The 18,310-nt window shown below is 47.4% G+C and overlaps 1 protein-coding gene across 1 annotated transcript; it reads left to right on the forward strand.

Moving 5' to 3' along the window:
- Positions 1-228: 228 nt before the first annotated feature.
- On the forward strand, positions 229-11,863 carry LOC134660576 (26S proteasome non-ATPase regulatory subunit 13). The gene is made up of 7 exons (XM_063516351.1): positions 229-384; positions 467-580; positions 1,914-2,049; positions 4,021-4,169; positions 6,330-6,489; positions 7,616-7,801; positions 11,700-11,863. The coding sequence occupies exons 1-7, from the start codon at positions 269-271 to the stop codon at positions 11,856-11,858; spliced, it is 1,020 nt and encodes a 339-aa protein (XP_063372421.1). The 5' UTR covers positions 229-268; the 3' UTR covers positions 11,859-11,863.
- Positions 11,864-18,310: the final 6,447 nt, after the last annotated feature.

Below are 18,310 nucleotides of genomic sequence, written 5' to 3' on the forward strand. Positions count from 1 at the left end.
GCAATAAAGATTCTATACACGTGTGGAGCCTATAGGGAATAAAATCTAAATAATATTACTACTTTACGCCACTTGAATTAGAAATATGCACATAATACAGAATAATTTATCTTAAATAACTGAAGCCTACGACTTAATTTATGTCAATATTCATTTTATCATTTTTAAAATTATATAAAGGTATGTATACCAGTGTAATACTGCCTTTAATAAGCTGTCAAACGATTTGGAGCTAACTTCATTTGCAATGACGTTACAATTTTGAAAGATGGCGTCCGTAAAGTTTGCAGTAATTGATGTAAACGATTTTTTGTCCAAAAAACAGGCTGCCGAGCCTGCTTTGGCAGCAGATTGGGCTAATTTAGAAGAACTTTACAATAAAAAGTAAGTACATAGCCTTTGTCTTACATATTTGTCCATAATATTGCTTGTAAACAACCATAGCCTCTATGCTTTGTTTTTTTAGATTATGGCACCAAATTACGTTAAAATTGCAAGAGTTCGTGAACCACCCGGCGCTACAGACCGGCGACTGCCTTATCCAACTGTACAACAACTTTTTAACGACCTTTGAGAACAAGTAAGTCAAAATGCAAGTCACTTTGTTCCTTGGAGGATACAAGCTTTGTTCTATATTGTTTCTTACAAATATCCCGTTATATTTTCGTATGTATTAAGAAATACTCTGAAAGTGAGGAATACTACGAGCTTTAAGTACAAAATCACATAACTTCTTCATAAAACGTATGAATCGACTACTGTTTCTTTATGAACCATTGAAGTCAAGTGTTCAAAAACAACATTGCAAGTCCCTGGGTAGTCGCGTAGTGTGAACTAATTTACTAAGGTCCTTTACAATGTGTATTCCCAAGGTAATAAAGCTTTACGAGGCCCCCATAAGTGCGCGGCCGTGGGCGAGGGCCCCATTCGCGCACGGTTAGCTACGCCACTGCCGGGGTTTCAAGGTGTTAATAAAATGACACTCGTGTGTCCACTTAAGTGCTCTTATTAACTTTACACCATGTTATGTATAGGGGCATTTTCATTTTAACTTGCACTTTAAAGCGCAACTCAAGTCGTGTTTCAGTAACGTCTAACCGTTACATTCCTAACAAAATGTATGGGATTTAACATTGACCATCAGTTTTGTAACGATTGCTAACCGGTCGTCAAAGGTGCACAGTTAAGTGAAAATGCCCATAGACAATGAGAAAAGACAGACTGTCAACGCGAACCTGGACCAGTGCACGTGCTTGGACCCTAAACTGTGAGTTATATCCAGAGATAGGACAGATTGGCGTCATTGCTCGCAATAACGTGGGCATGACTCCAAATTAAATTAAATAATTAATCATTTAATTATTTTAATTAATTTTTTACCTGATATTTAATTTTGTTCCCTAGTCAATAAACAGCACTTAAATATGTTTTTGATATAAAAAATGAGTACCTACAGAAACTTTGAAGAACATACTGATTATCTTTTTTAATAAATTTACATTATAAGAAATCTTTGTGTTATTTATTGATTAGGAATCAAAATTAAACCTCAGGTAAGAAATTAATTAAATGATTAATTGTTGAATCAATTTTGGAGTCATGTCCACATTATTGCGAGCAATGACGCAAATTTGTCCGATCTCTGGTTATGTCACACCACTGACAATCCAACCTCTAGACTGAGCTTAGGCCAATTCTTTCATGAAACCGATGCTGCCAAAAATACGGGGGTGCGGGGGGACGAGGTGAGCGAATCCCGTGCCGTGATTGGTCCGTTCAAAGACGCGGACCAATCACGGCACGGGATTGACTCGAAGATGGAGTAACGCTACCGTATGTGTGGCAGAGGGGGTAGCACGACTATGCTATGTCTAGAGGTTGGATTGTCTGTGTGTCACACCCGTATGTTCCAGAATCAACCCGCTCTCGCTGGTGGAGATCTCCTCGCATATTGTGAAACAGTTCGACAACAAGAAGGATGGCATCGCCTTCCTAGAAAAGGTGGAGTGTAAGGTTAAGATGAATGACGAGGCACTGGCTCTCTGCAAGGTACAACATTCTTTATTGGATATTTGACTGTATTTAATGGGTCATTACACGAAGTATCGTAAAAAATCGCCAAAAAGATACTGCGTGTATGCACAAATTCTTTTTTGGGGAATAGACTAAAGACTTGTCTTGACAACTATAACGTAGGGTTTTAAAGTTGTGTGCACGACCCTTTAAATGACTAATTAAAGTACGGGCGTAGAAAAAATAAATTATTTTACACCATGCATGAAATAAAGCACCAGAAGATTAATGTAGACAGCAGTTATTTTTAGACACAACCTCTATTTTAAAACCCGTATACAATTATAAAGAGTAGGTTATTTGATTGTGACGTCACATAGGTAATCATAATCATTTATTTGTGGCAATCCATGGTATTACTACAGATGTTAACTGTTTCCTATAAATTCCATAATAGCAAAATCGTTTTGTAGTTCGAAAAAAAAACTGATTTGACTAGTAGTCAAATACCCTATTCTGATTGAAGTTTTTGTCTGATACGTGATGTTCACGATATGACAAATTTCCGTTTTTTTTAATTAGCTTACTTTGATGTCCCACTGCTGGGCACATTTGTTTAAATTCTGATAACATTAACAGTCTTGTAAGTCATTCTAAGTCAAAATTCAAGTTGGTCCTAAATTTTATGAAGTATTATGAACCAGGGATGTTGCGAATATCCGCATCCGCAACCGCGGAACTTCCGCATTATTTTCAACATTCGCATCCGCATAAAATCGATGCGGATTTAATGCGGATGCGGATGTGGAACAGGTCGGTACAGGAACGTCTTAAGTGCTAGACTGCTAGGTAATTTAGTCATTAACCAAAAAAACCTATTAGAAATGAGCAGTCAAGCGTGAGTGGGACTTAATGTAGGGAACCCTTGGAACGCGAGTCCGACTCGCACTTGGCCGGTTTTTTGAAATAAAAATTACTAAAATGTAACATTTGACGTTTTTTATGGTACTATCTTGACATCCGCATCCGCGGATGTGAGCCTTTAAAAATCGGCATCCGCAACATCCCTGTTATGAACATACTTGACGTACTTTGACGACCGGTCTGGCCTAGTGGGTAGTGACCCTGCCTGTGAAGCCGCGGTCCTGGGTTCGAATCCCGGTAAGGGCATTTATTTGTGCGATGAGCACAGATATTTGTTCCTGAGTCATGGTTGTTTTCTATTTATTTAAGTATTTGTATATTATATATATCGTTGTCTGAGTACCCACAACACAAGCTTTCTTGAGCTTACCGTGGGGCTTAGTCAATTTGTGTAATAATGTCCTATAATATTTATTATTATTTGTATCTCCGTTATAAAACTCTCGGGTCTTTCGAGCCCGGTCATTTATAAGGCGTGCGTGGGGATATAGATCCAACACGTAGAGGCCATTTGGAGAGATTTGATGTCATGTAGAACGCCTGCTGGAACCCATTCACGGGTACATCAATAGATACCCATGAACCGGTTTCAGCAGGCATTGGAAGCTATTGTAGAGAATATGGACAGAGTGCTGGTCTATGTTTAAAGTTTGGGTGGAAAAAAGACTGGGCTATTGCTAAGAGTTCCGGACACCTGCCATAACATTGTGTTATAGCATAGAGAAAAAAATACATAGAGTGCTCACTCCATACATCAGTTTTAGTACCAAAAAGACTATTAGCATCTAGCATCGAGTAGCGGAACTATCAGTACTGCTACTTGACAATAGATGTAGCACCGACCGGAAAGTCTTATGCTGTTGAGATAAGACTTTCCGGTTGGTGCTACATCTATTGTCAAGTAGCAGTACTGATAGTTCCGCTACTCGATGTTAGATGTAGACACTGAAATTAATAGTCTGAACTGATGTATGGAGTGAGCACTCTTGTCTTACTATATTTCTCTATGGTTATACAATGTTATCGAGGCAGGCGGTGATTATTATTTATTATTATTAAATTATTATTTATTATTACTTACAGGTGCTTCAAGGCGAGATCTACCTGGAGCAGCTGAACGACCTGGACGCCACGGAGAAGATCATCGAGGAGTTGGAAGGCTCGCTGGAGGATGCTGACGGAGTCACTCCGGTGCACGGACGGTTCTACAAACTGGCTTCCGAGTACTACAGGTATTTTAACCCTTAAATGCATAGTGATGCATTTATACACACAACATAAACATCAAATGTTATGCATTATTAAACAAATTCTATTTGTTCCTGTATATTATTTCAATAGTAAAACTAATAAATTTTCCGAATTATTACATAAATTTACGCAGTATTTTAATTTATAAAAATTACATTTTTTTATAGAAAAAATGTCGGAAAACTTGGAAAAACCTGGAAGTTGATGATTTTTAGTATGTGATTTTGGGCAGATTTTTTGGGATTTGTAATTATTTTATATTTACAAAATTTATCATAGGAACATCATAAATAGTGTACCTTTCTGATGGCAGTTAAGATTTTTCCTATACCCGTTACTAATAGCTATTTCCAAAAATATGATTTAGCCTATGCAACTTTTAACACTGATTTCGCAGTGAAAATCGATGATATCATATTTTTACTATTTTTCCTAGAAACGGCAAACAATTATGTGATACATATATTAATTTCGGGCAAAAAGAAAAAATCATGCATTTAAGGGTTAACTTGTTACACAGATGAAAAGGCCTACTTTTGAAAATCTTATTCTGTAAATTTGTTTTTATTAAAACAATTGTTATTTGACTGTACTACTTAACATGTATATCTGTTTGATAATAGGGAATATTACGCGAACCTCTGCGTAAGGCGCCACTCCCACAATAAGTCACAATGTAAAGGTCTACCCCAAACGAGAGAGTCGAAATTTTGTTATCTTAGTTTAGTTTCTTTATTGGTAAAAAGTATTTTACAGGTAACACAGGTACAATTGAAATAAGATAGTTATTTACAGTTCTAGATAAAAATAATACATTGGTCAAAGTTTACAAATCTGTAAATAATGAATAATGATCGTGCAATAATTGTTAATATAGTAAAATTTACATATTCTCTTTCATAAAGTCATCAACAGAATAACATGCTTGGTCTAGAACAGGGATGTTGCGAACATCCGCATCCGCAACCGCGGAACTTCCGCATTATTTTCAACATCCGCATTATTTTCAACATCCGCATCTGCATCCGCATCCGCATAAAATCGCATAATATGCGGAGCTTATGCGGATGCGGATGTCGAACAAGTCGGTACAGAAACGTCTTAGCGGCGGCGTAAGTGCTAGGTAATTTCGTCATTACCTATAATGAAATCGTCTAGATCCAGTAAAGTCGGCCAAGTTACTGTTTATTAAATATAACGCACCTATATTCTTGCTCAAATACTAAACGGTTCGTTTTTTTTTAAATACAAAAATACTAAAAATTTAATATTTGACGTTTTCTCAGTACCTAATCTTGACATCCGCATCCGCGGATGTGAGCCTTTAAATATCCGCATCCGCGGATGTTAAAAAATCTGCATCCGCAACATCCCTGGTCTAGAAGTAGACATTTGAGTTTTTTATTGAATATTGAATATTCTCTATCACTCTTGCATATAGCCGAGTTTCGATTTCGCGTTTCCCGGCAGGCCCTTTGTAAACAAACTGCCTTGATGTATCAATGACATATTTAAATGTCTGTGAAAACTTGTCAAAAAACAGTTATGTATAAGTTACTCTATGGTATACTTAAGTTGCTAGTGCTGCTCACTGGCGGCAAAACATTGCAGTAATACTCCCTATTAGGAGTGTGTGGTGTTCGTCCTCTACAGGGTGGCATTCAGATCGGTCAGTATGGGAAAATCTGAAACTATAAGACATACGACGATCTCTTCTTAGGAACCATGTCATCGATTTTAGTAACAAGAAAAACTGCATTCATACATTTAAATTTTTTTTATGTAAAATGTATTGAAAAAAATGGTGGCCATTTCGAAAACATACTAAAATAAATTAAAGGATATGAAAACAATGCATTTTATTCATTTCAGACATCATGTTTCATAGTAACATTTACTGCTTAAGACCTACACAATCGATATCTAAATAGAAATAATTTTAGTTTTTTTTTTTCAAAACGTCCGGGTTCGATTCCCGAGCTGAGTACACATTTTTTTTAAATGTATGAATGCAGTTTTTCTTGTTACTAAAATCGATGACATGGTTCCTAAGAAGAGATCGTCGTATGTCTTATAGTTTCAGATTTTCCCATACTGACCGATCTGAATGCGCCACCCTGTATATGTGGGTTTGCCCGCAGGGTCCGCGGGCCCATGGCGCGCTACTACCGCGCGGCGCTGCGCTACGTGGGTTGCGCCGAGGGCGGAGCCTTGCTACCGCCGCACGAGCGCCGGGCGCTAGCGAGGTCCCTGGCCATAGCCGCTGTCGTCGCACCTAACGTGTACGATCTAGGGGAGCTGGTAAGTAAATACTGTAAAGATATACTCAAATATTTTATTTATTTATAATCTTTATTTATACAAGGAATTCCAACATATCATGTTGCTTTTCGGTGAAGGAAAACATCGTGCGGAAACCGGACTAATCCCAATACGGGCCTAGTTTACCCTCTGAGTTGGCAGGTCAGATGGCAGTCGCTTTCGTAAAAACTAGTGCCTACGTCAAATCCTGGGATTAGTTGTCAAGCGGACCCCAGGCTCCCATGAGCCGTGGCCAAAATGACGGGACAACGCGAGGAAGATGAAGATACAAGGAATTCCAACAGCAATGAAATATATGGGGCATTATCTATGAAAAGGGACCTTATTGTCGATGGCGCTTACGCCGCACAGCGTCGCGCGGCATTGTATTTATATCGGAGCATCGTTAATAATGGCGTAATCGCCATCGAAAATAAGGTCCCTTTTCATAGATAACGTCACAAACATTGTCAAATATAGCAAAGTGTGAGATATCATATGCATATCGTTATAACCAGTGTACTGTGTAATATGCCATTTGGCATTAAGTCCGCCATTTGTACATTGTTGTATATTTTTTGTGCAATAAAGTTTAAATAAAATAAATATAACGATATAATAACGGTCAGTCTGAGATCTTACTAGATAAAATGCTGTTCTCAAAAATTCTTCATAATTTTAGTATGGTTTTATATCTTGTTTTGTTGTATTTCGGTTTAAAGATGTTTATTTTTCTCAAAAGAATAACAATAATTCATTTACTTGAGAAAAGAGAACAACATGCATAATTTAGCTATGATATTATGGCTTTTCCAAATAAGTAAGATCTTGTAAATACTATATATCTATCGCAAATAAAATTTATGATTTATGTATTTATCTGTAATTTTGACTTATGTATTTGTAAGAAAGGGATAAAACATAATTTAACTAAATCTGGCCCGTAAAGTTTTACGAATAAGCGCCACTTGCACCATTTCACTAACCCGGGTTTAACCGGTTAAATCACGAGTTACCATGGTTACCGGTACAATTTGACACTGGGTTAACGGTTTATCGCTTAACCCCGGGTTAGTGGAATGGTGCAAGTGCGCCTAAGGGGGTAAATCGTTATGACGTGTTCCAGCTGGCCCACCCGATCCTGGAGTCCCTGGAGAACACCCCGGACGCGTGGGCCAAGGAACTCGTGCTAGCCGTGTCGCGCGGGGACGTGGCGGCTTTCGAGGCGCTGCGGGGCGCCGCCCCCGCCCCGGAGCTGCGCCGCGCCGACCTGAGCGTCAGGCAGAAGGTCGCCATAACCTGCCTCATGGAGGTAAATATCTATAGCTGGCTTTTTTATGTGTATATATAAAAAAAAAAAAAAAAAAAAAAAATTATAGGACATTATTACACAAATTGACTAAGCCCCACGGTAAGCTCAAGAAAACTTGTGTTGTGGGTACTCAGACAACGATATATATAATATACAAATACTTAAATACATAGAAAAAACCATGACTCAGGAACAAATATCTGTGCTCGTCGCACAAATAAATGCCCTTACCGGGATTCGAACCCAGGACCGCGGCTTCACAGGCAGGGTCACTACCCACTAGGCCAGACCGGTCGTCAATGGGAGGGGAGTCACCAGCTAGTATACCCTATCCCATAGACTAGGAATCCTCTAGACTACTATTATATTATATTTAGTAACTTTATTTTTGAGTATAATTACATGGACACATATTTTATTTTTACTATCATTTTCTTTAATTTAATAAATGTTTTAATTAGGTATACAGGATTTTGACTCTTGGAGACCCTATACATCTCTAAGGATAATTTGATTAACTACTATATATTGTAATCTTTTAGTTATGATGACACTTAGAGACATTTACATCTCTAAATAATTTTAGATTATAGTTTTTGTATCTTTGTTTTTTTTTTCATTCAATACTATTGTTATTGCGTTTTTTGTAATTCGACATTTAGAGGCTTTATACATCTCTATGTTAGTTTGATTTGATATTTACGGCTTAGTTGTATTTTATAATTATTGATGTGTTTTTTTTTTGCTGTATGTAAATTCCATATTGACGTGTAAAAGTGCCCTTGTGGCCTATTTGCTGAATAAATGTTGATATTTGACGGAGTTTAGAGCAATTATTTCATGAAACCGATACTGCCAAAAATACTGGGGTGCGGGGGACGAGGCGAGCGAGTCCCGTGCCGTGATTGGTCCGTTCAAAAACACGGACGTCACACAAAGACACTTTCACTCGAGAATGGAGTAAAACTACCGTATATTTGTGGCAGAGGGGGTAGCGCTACTATGCTCAGTCTGGAGGATGTCTTGTCTGTGCCCTATCTTATGACGACCGGTCTGGCCTGGTGGGTAGTGACCCTGCCTGTGAAGCCGATGGTCCCGGGTTCGATCCCGGTAAGTGAAGTAAACACAAAGACAGCTGGATATAGACTCATTTATTATTTTTAAAAACCTACCCACACCAATACATATTTGTGAATATACTACATCTCCCTCTTAATGAATTGATTAAGCTATCTAATTATTAACAAGTTTTAACAACTTAGAATACAGTGAGCATTACACAATATAATTATAGCTAGTACATTTCACGAAGAGACTTGATTTTCAATTTTATTATTATATTATCAAGATCTAATTTCACTAGCCACCTTATCTTCGTGAGATGCAGTATCTATAATCTTAATCTTACCTAGTGGCCGTACAGTTATATCACCCACAACTTATATATTTTTTTTAAATGTGTATCTATCCTATCCTTATATATATATATATGTATATATATTTATATTTATATGACTATGCCTAACTTAATAATAACACACTTGCGTTATAATTGAAACTGATATACAAACAAAACAAAAGCTACAGAATAGTAATGTTATGTTGTTATGTAAAACACTTGCCCTTAATAGGTTTTAACTGTTGGTTTTGATACTTTCACAAGGTCCAACATAATATTAAAATTATTTATTTAGGTAAGTAGGTACATACCTCAACTATCACATGCAATGCTTAATCGTTCTTATATGGACGTTTTTTATTCTCCTATACACGAGGTTTATTTTGGAATTGCCTATGTGTTGTATTTACGGTTTTATTTTTGCTAACATGAGAACTGCAATAAAATTACGATATACTTACCTACATGATTGCTACAGGTAAATATGTAATATACCTACCGGCATTTAACATTGGTTTTTATTGCTTTAACTTTTTCTTAGCCTCGATTGCAGCAGCCCGCGGTAAGCGCTGATTGCTGTTTTCATTAGGCCCTGAAAGAACAGGCTGACCGGTCTGCGAACGCGTGTCCTGCACCGCGGTGTCGGGGGCCGTATCGAGTGACTCTCCTACGTCGTCGTAAACACTGTCATCACTAGAACACCCTGCATCATCACCGTCCAATATCTCGTGATGAGATGATGTGGGAGACGCATCTTCGGGTTGCAGCTTGATCAGATGTCGCCTATTTCTTCGGTAACGCTTGCCAGAGGCATCCGTTACGAAGTACGATCGCGGCTGTGCTGCCCGGCCCGTCACCCGCGCCGCGCGCCGCCGACCGCCGCGGCCGTCCAGTGCGATGACGTCATCACCTGGCTGCAGCTCCGGCAGTGCTCGCGCCCGCTCGTCGTGCCATTGTTTACTCCGCGCCTGATTACGCACTATATTATCATAATCAACCGTGTTGTCCCTATCCGGTACTAATTTAGTCTCGTGAACTGGTAATCGCGTATTTAATCTCCTACCCATTAGGAGTTGTGCGGGACTTGCGATTCCATCCCGCGGCGTGGCTCTAAAATTCAATAAGCCTAAATAGAAGTCTGAACCCGAGTCCAATGATTTTTTTAAGGTCATTTTAATCGTCCTTACCGCTCGTTCGCTGCGACCGTTTGACTGAGCGTAGTTAGGTGACGACGTGGAGTGCCGGAAGTCCCAGACTTCGGCAAATTTCTTGAATTCCTTCGACGAATAGGCTGGGCCGTTATCTGAGATGAGCTCCACTGGAATTCCGTGTCGGGCAAATTGATCCTTTAGTGCTAGCACTACAGCGGTTGAATTTATAGACCTTAAGGGACATACCTCGACAAAGTTTGAAAAGTAGTCGACTAAGAGCAAGTAGTTTTTACTCTTGTACTCAAAAATGTCCGAACCAACCTTGGCCCATGGTAATCCCACCGCTGCCACCATGAAGTAAACACAAAGACAGCTGGATATAGACTCATTTATTATTTTTAAAAACCTACCCACACCAATACATATTTGTGAATATACTACAGTAAGGGCATTTTGTGTGATGAACACAAATATTTGTTCCTGAGTCATGGGTGTGTTCTATGTAAATAAGTATGTTTTTATCTATATAAGTATGTATATCATCGCCTAGCACCCATAGTACTTGCTTAGTTTGGGGCTAGGTTGATCTGTGTAAGATGTCCCCTAACATTTATTTATTATTTATCCTGAGGTCTCAAGATTATACTCACTAGGTTTTAGGAATTACCTATTGACATAGAGAAAAAATACATAGAGTGCTCACTCCATACATCAGTTTTAGTACCAAAAAGACTGTTAGCATCTAGCATCGAATAGCGGAACTATCAGTACTGCTACTTGACAATAGATGTAGCACCGACCGGAAAGTCTTATGCTGTTGAGATAATACTTTCCGGTCGGTGCTACATCTATTGTCAAGTAGCAGTACTGATAGTTCCGCTACTCGATGCTAGATGTAGACACTGAAATTAATAGTCTGAACTGATGTATGGAGTGAGCACTCTTGTCTTACAATATTTCTCTATGCTATTGATAATTATGATGATTAAATTTTTTAATCGCCAAAGACATCGACTGACGTGCGCGACGATAATTCGATATCACGCGTCGCACCCCATTAACGCCCACTTGCACCATCCGACTAACCCGGGGTTGAACGGTTAAACCGTTAACTTAGTGTCAAATTGTACTGGTAACCTTCGTAACTCCAGGTTTAACCGGTTGACCCCGGATTAGTGGAATGGTGCAAGTAGGCCTAAGCGTGGCATTTAATGGGTTAAGAATCTAGAGAAACTCTTCTAAGATAATTTTAACGTAACAGCAAGGGTCCTGGTACCTACCCTGAGTGCCCCATTTAATAAATACACTCTGTATAAATGGTTTTCATTAAATAAGTATTGTATTTCAGATGGCATTCAACCGCACATCAGCGACCCGCAAGCTGACATTCGCTGAGATCGCTCAGGAGGCGCGGGTGCCTCTTAACGAAGTGGAACTGCTGGTCATGAAGGCCCTAGCTGAGAAACTGATCCGGGGACATATCGACCAAGTTAGTGTTGTATTATGATATTACAGCACACTTATTATGTATAACACAACTGCTCAGGAGGCCCGGGTGCCTCTTAACGAATTGGAACTGCTGGTCATGAAGGCTAAACTGATCTGGGGACATATTGATCAAGTTAGTGTTGTATTATGATATAACAGCACACTTATTATGTATAACACAACTACTCAGGAGGCCCGGGTGCCTTTTAACGAAGTGGAACTGCAGTTTATGAAGGTTAAATTGATCGGGACATATCGATCAAGTTAGTGTTGTATTATAATTATAACAGCACACTTATTATGTATAACACAACTGCTGAGGAGGCCCGGGTGCCTTTTAACGAAGTGGAGCTGCTGGTTATGAAGGTTAAACTGATCTGGGGACATATTAATCAAGTTAGTGTTGTATTATGATTATAACAGCACACTTATTATGTATAACACAACTGCTCAGGAGGCCCGGGTGCCTCTTAACGAATTGGAACTGCTGGTCATGAAGGCTCTAGTTGAGAAACTGATCCGGGGACATATCAACCAAGTTAGTGTTGTATTATTGTATAATAACACACTTATTATGTATAACACAACTACTCAGGAGGCCCGGATGCCCCTTAACGAAGTGGACCTGCTGGTCATGGAGGCTAAATTGATCCGGGAACATATCGATCATATTTGGGAAAACGCGCAGTTTTATATGTTCCTAAATATTACTAATTATTGTTTTCAATTAGTTAATTGTGTGAGGGCCGATTTAGACGGCGCGCGATTGCGATGCGGCGAACTCGTATGCGATTTTAGTTACATTGCGGACTTGGTTACGTCCAATTCAACGGACCGATCAATACCCTTTACACTTAGGGCCATTTGCACCATTCCACTAACCCTGGGTTAGCAGAGTTTACCCTGGAGTTACCATGGTTACCAATACAATTTGACACTTAGTTAACGGTTTAACCGCTTAACCTTGGGTTAGTGGGATGGTGCAAGTGGCCCTAAGTGTAAGGCCTGAGTGGACGCTCGCTCGGCGACGCGTGCAGCGTGGCTGTGTGCTCGCGCGTGATGTGAGCAGCGTGCACTAAGGCCGCTCCTATACGTGCGCATTTGTTTGACATGCACGCCGCACGCCCCGCTCCGCTGCACGCACAACAAGACCGTCCACTCAGGCCTTAAGCCCTTGCTACACGGTCGCCGACAAGCTTTCTAACCGTCTGACCTTGGTCAGTTTCGGTCAAATTTTGTTGGAAACAACTGTCTACTCGGTCCGGGACGGACCAAGGCCACGCGGTCTGAAGGCTTGTCGGCGACCGTGTAGCAAGAGCTTTACACCAAATGGCGTAACAAATCCCGTGTGGTGACTATAACCGGTAACCCGGGGTAAAATTGTACCGGGAACCGTGGTAACTCCAGGTTTAATCCGTTAACCCCGGGTTAGTTAATGGTGCAAGTGGCCCTTATTTGTGTAACTATATGACCTCTCCTCGCAGGTGAGCTCCAAAATTGATTTGAATTGAATTTAATTGATTCATGTACCAAATGATTCTTGTTTACTACAAAATCTAGAACCGAAACGACAGTTCTCACTGCAAATGTTGAAAATGACTCCCAAGAAAACTCATTTATTTTAGGTTTAAAAAGAGAAAATGTCAACTTGAACGGTCTTACTTGCTAGTTTAAGAAATGATTATTTAAGTACATTATCAGTTTTTGAATGAATACTAATAGTTACGTCGTAATCTTGAATGAAAAAGGTAACAGATTCCAAAAAACGCTCGCATGTAGGAATAAGGACTCTTAAAACGAATCCTCAGCCAGCAAGTAGCTACTTCTGAACCTCGACAATAATGTACTATTGTTCCGCTCAGGTGAGCTCGACGGTGGCGGTGACGTGGGTGCGCCCTAGAGCCCTGCCCCGCGCCGCGGCCGCAGCCCTGGCGGCGCGCCTCGACACGTGGCGCGCGGCCGCCGGAGCGGCGGCTGACCTGCTCGGGGCACAACCCGACCTGCTCACGCTATAGGTGAGATACTAACTTTATACTCAGGTGAGCTCGACGGTGGCGGTGACGTGGGTGCGCCCTAGAGCCCTGCCCCGCGCCGCGGCCGCAGCCCTGGCGGCGCGCCTCGACACGTGGCGCGCGGCCGCCGGAGCGGCGGCTGACCTGCTCGGGGCACAACCCGACCTGCTCACGCTATAGGTGAGATACTAACTTTATACTCAGGTGAGCTCGACGGTGGCGGTGACGTGGGTGCGCCCTAGAGCCCTGCCCCGCGCCGCGGCCGCAGCCCTGGCGGCGCGCCTCGACACGTGGCGCGCGGCCGCCGGAGCGGCGGCTGACCTGCTCGGGGCACAACCCGACCTGCTCACGCTATAGGTGAGATACTAACTTTATACTCAGGTGAGCTCGACGGTGGCGGTGACGTGGGTGCGCCCTAGAGCCCTGCCCCGCGCCGCGGCCGCAGCCCTGGCGGCGCGCCTCGACACGTGGCGCGCGGCCGCCGGAGCGGCGGCTGACCTGCTCGGGGCACAACCCGACCTGCTCACGCTATAGGTGAGATACTAACTTTATACTCAGGTGAGCTCGACGGTGGCGGTGACGTGGGTGCGCCCTAGAGCCCTGCCCCGCGCCGCGGCCGCAGCCCTGGCGGCGCGCCTCGACACGTGGCGCGCGGCCGCCGGAGCGGCGGCTGACCTGCTCGGGGCACAACCCGACCTGCTCACGCTATAGGTGAGATACTAACTTTATACTCAGGTGAGCTCGACGGTGGCGGTGACGTGGGTGCGCCCTAGAGCCCTGCCCCGCGCCGCGGCCGCAGCCCTGGCGGCGCGCCTCGACACGTGGCGCGCGGCCGCCGGAGCGGCGGCTGACCTGCTCGGGGCACAACCCGACCTGCTCACGCTATAGGTGAGATACTAACTTTATACTCAGGTGAGCTCGACGGTGGCGGTGACGTGGGTGCGCCCTAGAGCCCTGCCCCGCGCCGCGGCCGCAGCCCTGGCGGCGCGCCTCGACACGTGGCGCGCGGCCGCCGGAGCGGCGGCTGACCTGCTCGGGGCACAACCCGACCTGCTCACGCTATAGGTGAGATACTAACTTTATACTCAGGTGAGCTCGACGGTGGCGGTGACGTGGGTGCGCCCTAGAGCCCTGCCCCGCGCCGCGGCCGCAGCCCTGGCGGCGCGCCTCGACACGTGGCGCGCGGCCGCCGGAGCGGCGGCTGACCTGCTCGGGGCACAACCCGACCTGCTCACGCTATAGGTGAGATACTAACTTTATACTCAGGTGAGCTCGACGGTGGCGGTGACGTGGGTGCGCCCTAGAGCCCTGCCCCGCGCCGCGGCCGCAGCCCTGGCGGCGCGCCTCGACACGTGGCGCGCGGCCGCCGGAGCGGCGGCTGACCTGCTCGGGGCACAACCCGACCTGCTCACGCTATAGGTGAGATACTAACTTTATACTCAGGTGAGCTCGACGGTGGCGGTGACGTGGGTGCGCCCTAGAGCCCTGCCCCGCGCCGCGGCCGCAGCCCTGGCGGCGCGCCTCGACACGTGGCGCGCGGCCGCCGGAGCGGCGGCTGACCTGCTCGGGGCACAACCCGACCTGCTCACGCTATAGGTGAGATACTAACTTTATACTCAGGTGAGCTCGACGGTGGCGGTGACGTGGGTGCGCCCTAGAGCCCTGCCCCGCGCCGCGGCCGCAGCCCTGGCGGCGCGCCTCGACACGTGGCGCGCGGCCGCCGGAGCGGCGGCTGACCTGCTCGGGGCACAACCCGACCTGCTCACGCTATAGGTGAGATACTAACTTTATACTCAGGTGAGCTCGACGGTGGCGGTGACGTGGGTGCGCCCTAGAGCCCTGCCCCGCGCCGCGGCCGCAGCCCTGGCGGCGCGCCTCGACACGTGGCGCGCGGCCGCCGGAGCGGCGGCTGACCTGCTCGGGGCACAACCCGACCTGCTCACGCTATAGGTGAGATACTAACTTTATACTCAGGTGAGCTCGACGGTGGCGGTGACGTGGGTGCGCCCTAGAGCCCTGCCCCGCGCCGCGGCCGCAGCCCTGGCGGCGCGCCTCGACACGTGGCGCGCGGCCGCCGGAGCGGCGGCTGACCTGCTCGGGGCACAACCCGACCTGCTCACGCTATAGGTGAGATACTAACTTTATACTCAGGTGAGCTCGACGGTGGCGGTGACGTGGGTGCGCCCTAGAGCCCTGCCCCGCGCCGCGGCCGCAGCCCTGGCGGCGCGCCTCGACACGTGGCGCGCGGCCGCCGGAGCGGCGGCTGACCTGCTCGGGGCACAACCCGACCTGCTCACGCTATAGGTGAGATACTAACTTTATACTCAGGTGAGCTCGACGGTGGCGGTGACGTGGGTGCGCCCTAGAGCCCTGCCCCGCGCCGCGGCCGCAGCCCTGGCGGCGCGCCTCGACACGTGGCGCGCGGCCGCCGGAGCGGCGGCTGACCTGCTCGGGGCACAACCCGACCTGCTCACGCTATAGGTGAGATACTAACTTTATACTCAGGTGAGCTCGACGGTGGCGGTGACGTGGGTGCGCCCTAGAGCCCTGCCCCGCGCCGCGGCCGCAGCCCTGGCGGCGCGCCTCGACACGTGGCGCGCGGCCGCCGGAGCGGCGGCTGACCTGCTCGGGGCACAACCCGACCTGCTCACGCTATAGGTGAGATACTAACTTTATACTCAGGTGAGCTCGACGGTGGCGGTGACGTGGGTGCGCCCTAGAGCCCTGCCCCGCGCCGCGGCCGCAGCCCTGGCGGCGCGCCTCGACACGTGGCGCGCGGCCGCCGGAGCGGCGGCTGACCTGCTCGGGGCACAACCCGACCTGCTCACGCTATAGGTGAGATACTAACTTTATACTCAGGTGAGCTCGACGGTGGCGGTGACGTGGGTGCGCCCTAGAGCCCTGCCCCGCGCCGCGGCCGCAGCCCTGGCGGCGCGCCTCGACACGTGGCGCGCGGCCGCCGGAGCGGCGGCTGACCTGCTCGGGGCACAACCCGACCTGCTCACGCTATAGGTGAGATACTAACTTTATACTCAGGTGAGCTCGACGGTGGCGGTGACGTGGGTGCGCCCTAGAGCCCTGCCCCGCGCCGCGGCCGCAGCCCTGGCGGCGCGCCTCGACACGTGGCGCGCGGCCGCCGGAGCGGCGGCTGACCTGCTCGGGGCACAACCCGACCTGCTCACGCTATAGGTGAGATACTAACTTTATACTCAGGTGAGCTCGACGGTGGCGGTGACGTGGGTGCGCCCTAGAGCCCTGCCCCGCGCCGCGGCCGCAGCCCTGGCGGCGCGCCTCGACACGTGGCGCGCGGCCGCCGGAGCGGCGGCTGACCTGCTCGGGGCACAACCCGACCTGCTCACGCTATAGGTGAGATACTAACTTTATACTCAGGTGAGCTCGACGGTGGCGGTGACGTGGGTGCGCCCTAGAGCCCTGCCCCGCGCCGCGGCCGCAGCCCTGGCGGCGCGCCTCGACACGTGGCGCGCGGCCGCCGGAGCGGCGGCTGACCTGCTCGGGGCACAACCCGACCTGCTCACGCTATAGGTGAGATACTAACTTTATACTCAGGTGAGCTCGACGGTGGCGGTGACGTGGGTGCGCCCTAGAGCCCTGCCCCGCGCCGCGGCCGCAGCCCTGGCGGCGCGCCTCGACACGTGGCGCGCGGCCGCCGGAGCGGCGGCTGACCTGCTCGGGGCACAACCCGACCTGCTCACGCTATAGGTGAGATACTAACTTTATACTCAGGTGAGCTCGACGGTGGCGGTGACGTGGGTGCGCCCTAGAGCCCTGCCCCGCGCCGCGGCCGCAGCCCTGGCGGCGCGCCTCGACACGTGGCGCGCGGCCGCCGGAGCGGCGGCTGACCTGCTCGGGGCACAACCCGACCTGCTCACGCTATAGGTGAGATACTAACTTTATACTCAGGTGAGCTCGACGGTGGCGGTGACGTGGGTGCGCCCTAGAGCCCTGCCCCGCGCCGCGGCCGCAGCCCTGGCGGCGCGCCTCGACACGTGGCGCGCGGCCGCCGGAGCGGCGGCTGACCTGCTCGGGGCACAACCCGACCTGCTCACGCTATAGGTGAGATACTAACTTTATACTCAGGTGAGCTCGACGGTGGCGGTGACGTGGGTGCGCCCTAGAGCCCTGCCCCGCGCCGCGGCCGCAGCCCTGGCGGCGCGCCTCGACACGTGGCGCGCGGCCGCCGGAGCGGCGGCTGACCTGCTCGGGGCACAACCCGACCTGCTCACGCTATAGGTGAGATACTAACTTTATACTCAGGTGAGCTCGACGGTGGCGGTGACGTGGGTGCGCCCTAGAGCCCTGCCCCGCGCCGCGGCCGCAGCCCTGGCGGCGCGCCTCGACACGTGGCGCGCGGCCGCCGGAGCGGCGGCTGACCTGCTCGGGGCACAACCCGACCTGCTCACGCTATAGGTGAGATACTAACTTTATACTCAGGTGAGCT

Source organism: Cydia amplana, chromosome 27 (assembly GCF_948474715.1).
Source record: "Cydia amplana chromosome 27, ilCydAmpl1.1, whole genome shotgun sequence".
NCBI lineage: Eukaryota > Metazoa > Arthropoda > Insecta > Lepidoptera > Tortricidae > Cydia > Cydia amplana.

Coding starts and splice junctions, on each gene's coding strand:
- LOC134660576 (XM_063516351.1), top strand. CDS start 269: ATGGCGTCCGTAAAGTTTGCAGTAATTGATGTAAACGATTTTTTGTCC. Junction 385..466: donor GAAGAACTTTACAATAAAAA/GTAAGTACATAG, acceptor TTGTTTTTTTAG/ATTATGGCACCAAATTACGT. Junction 2,050..4,020: donor AGGCACTGGCTCTCTGCAAG/GTACAACATTCT, acceptor TATTACTTACAG/GTGCTTCAAGGCGAGATCTA.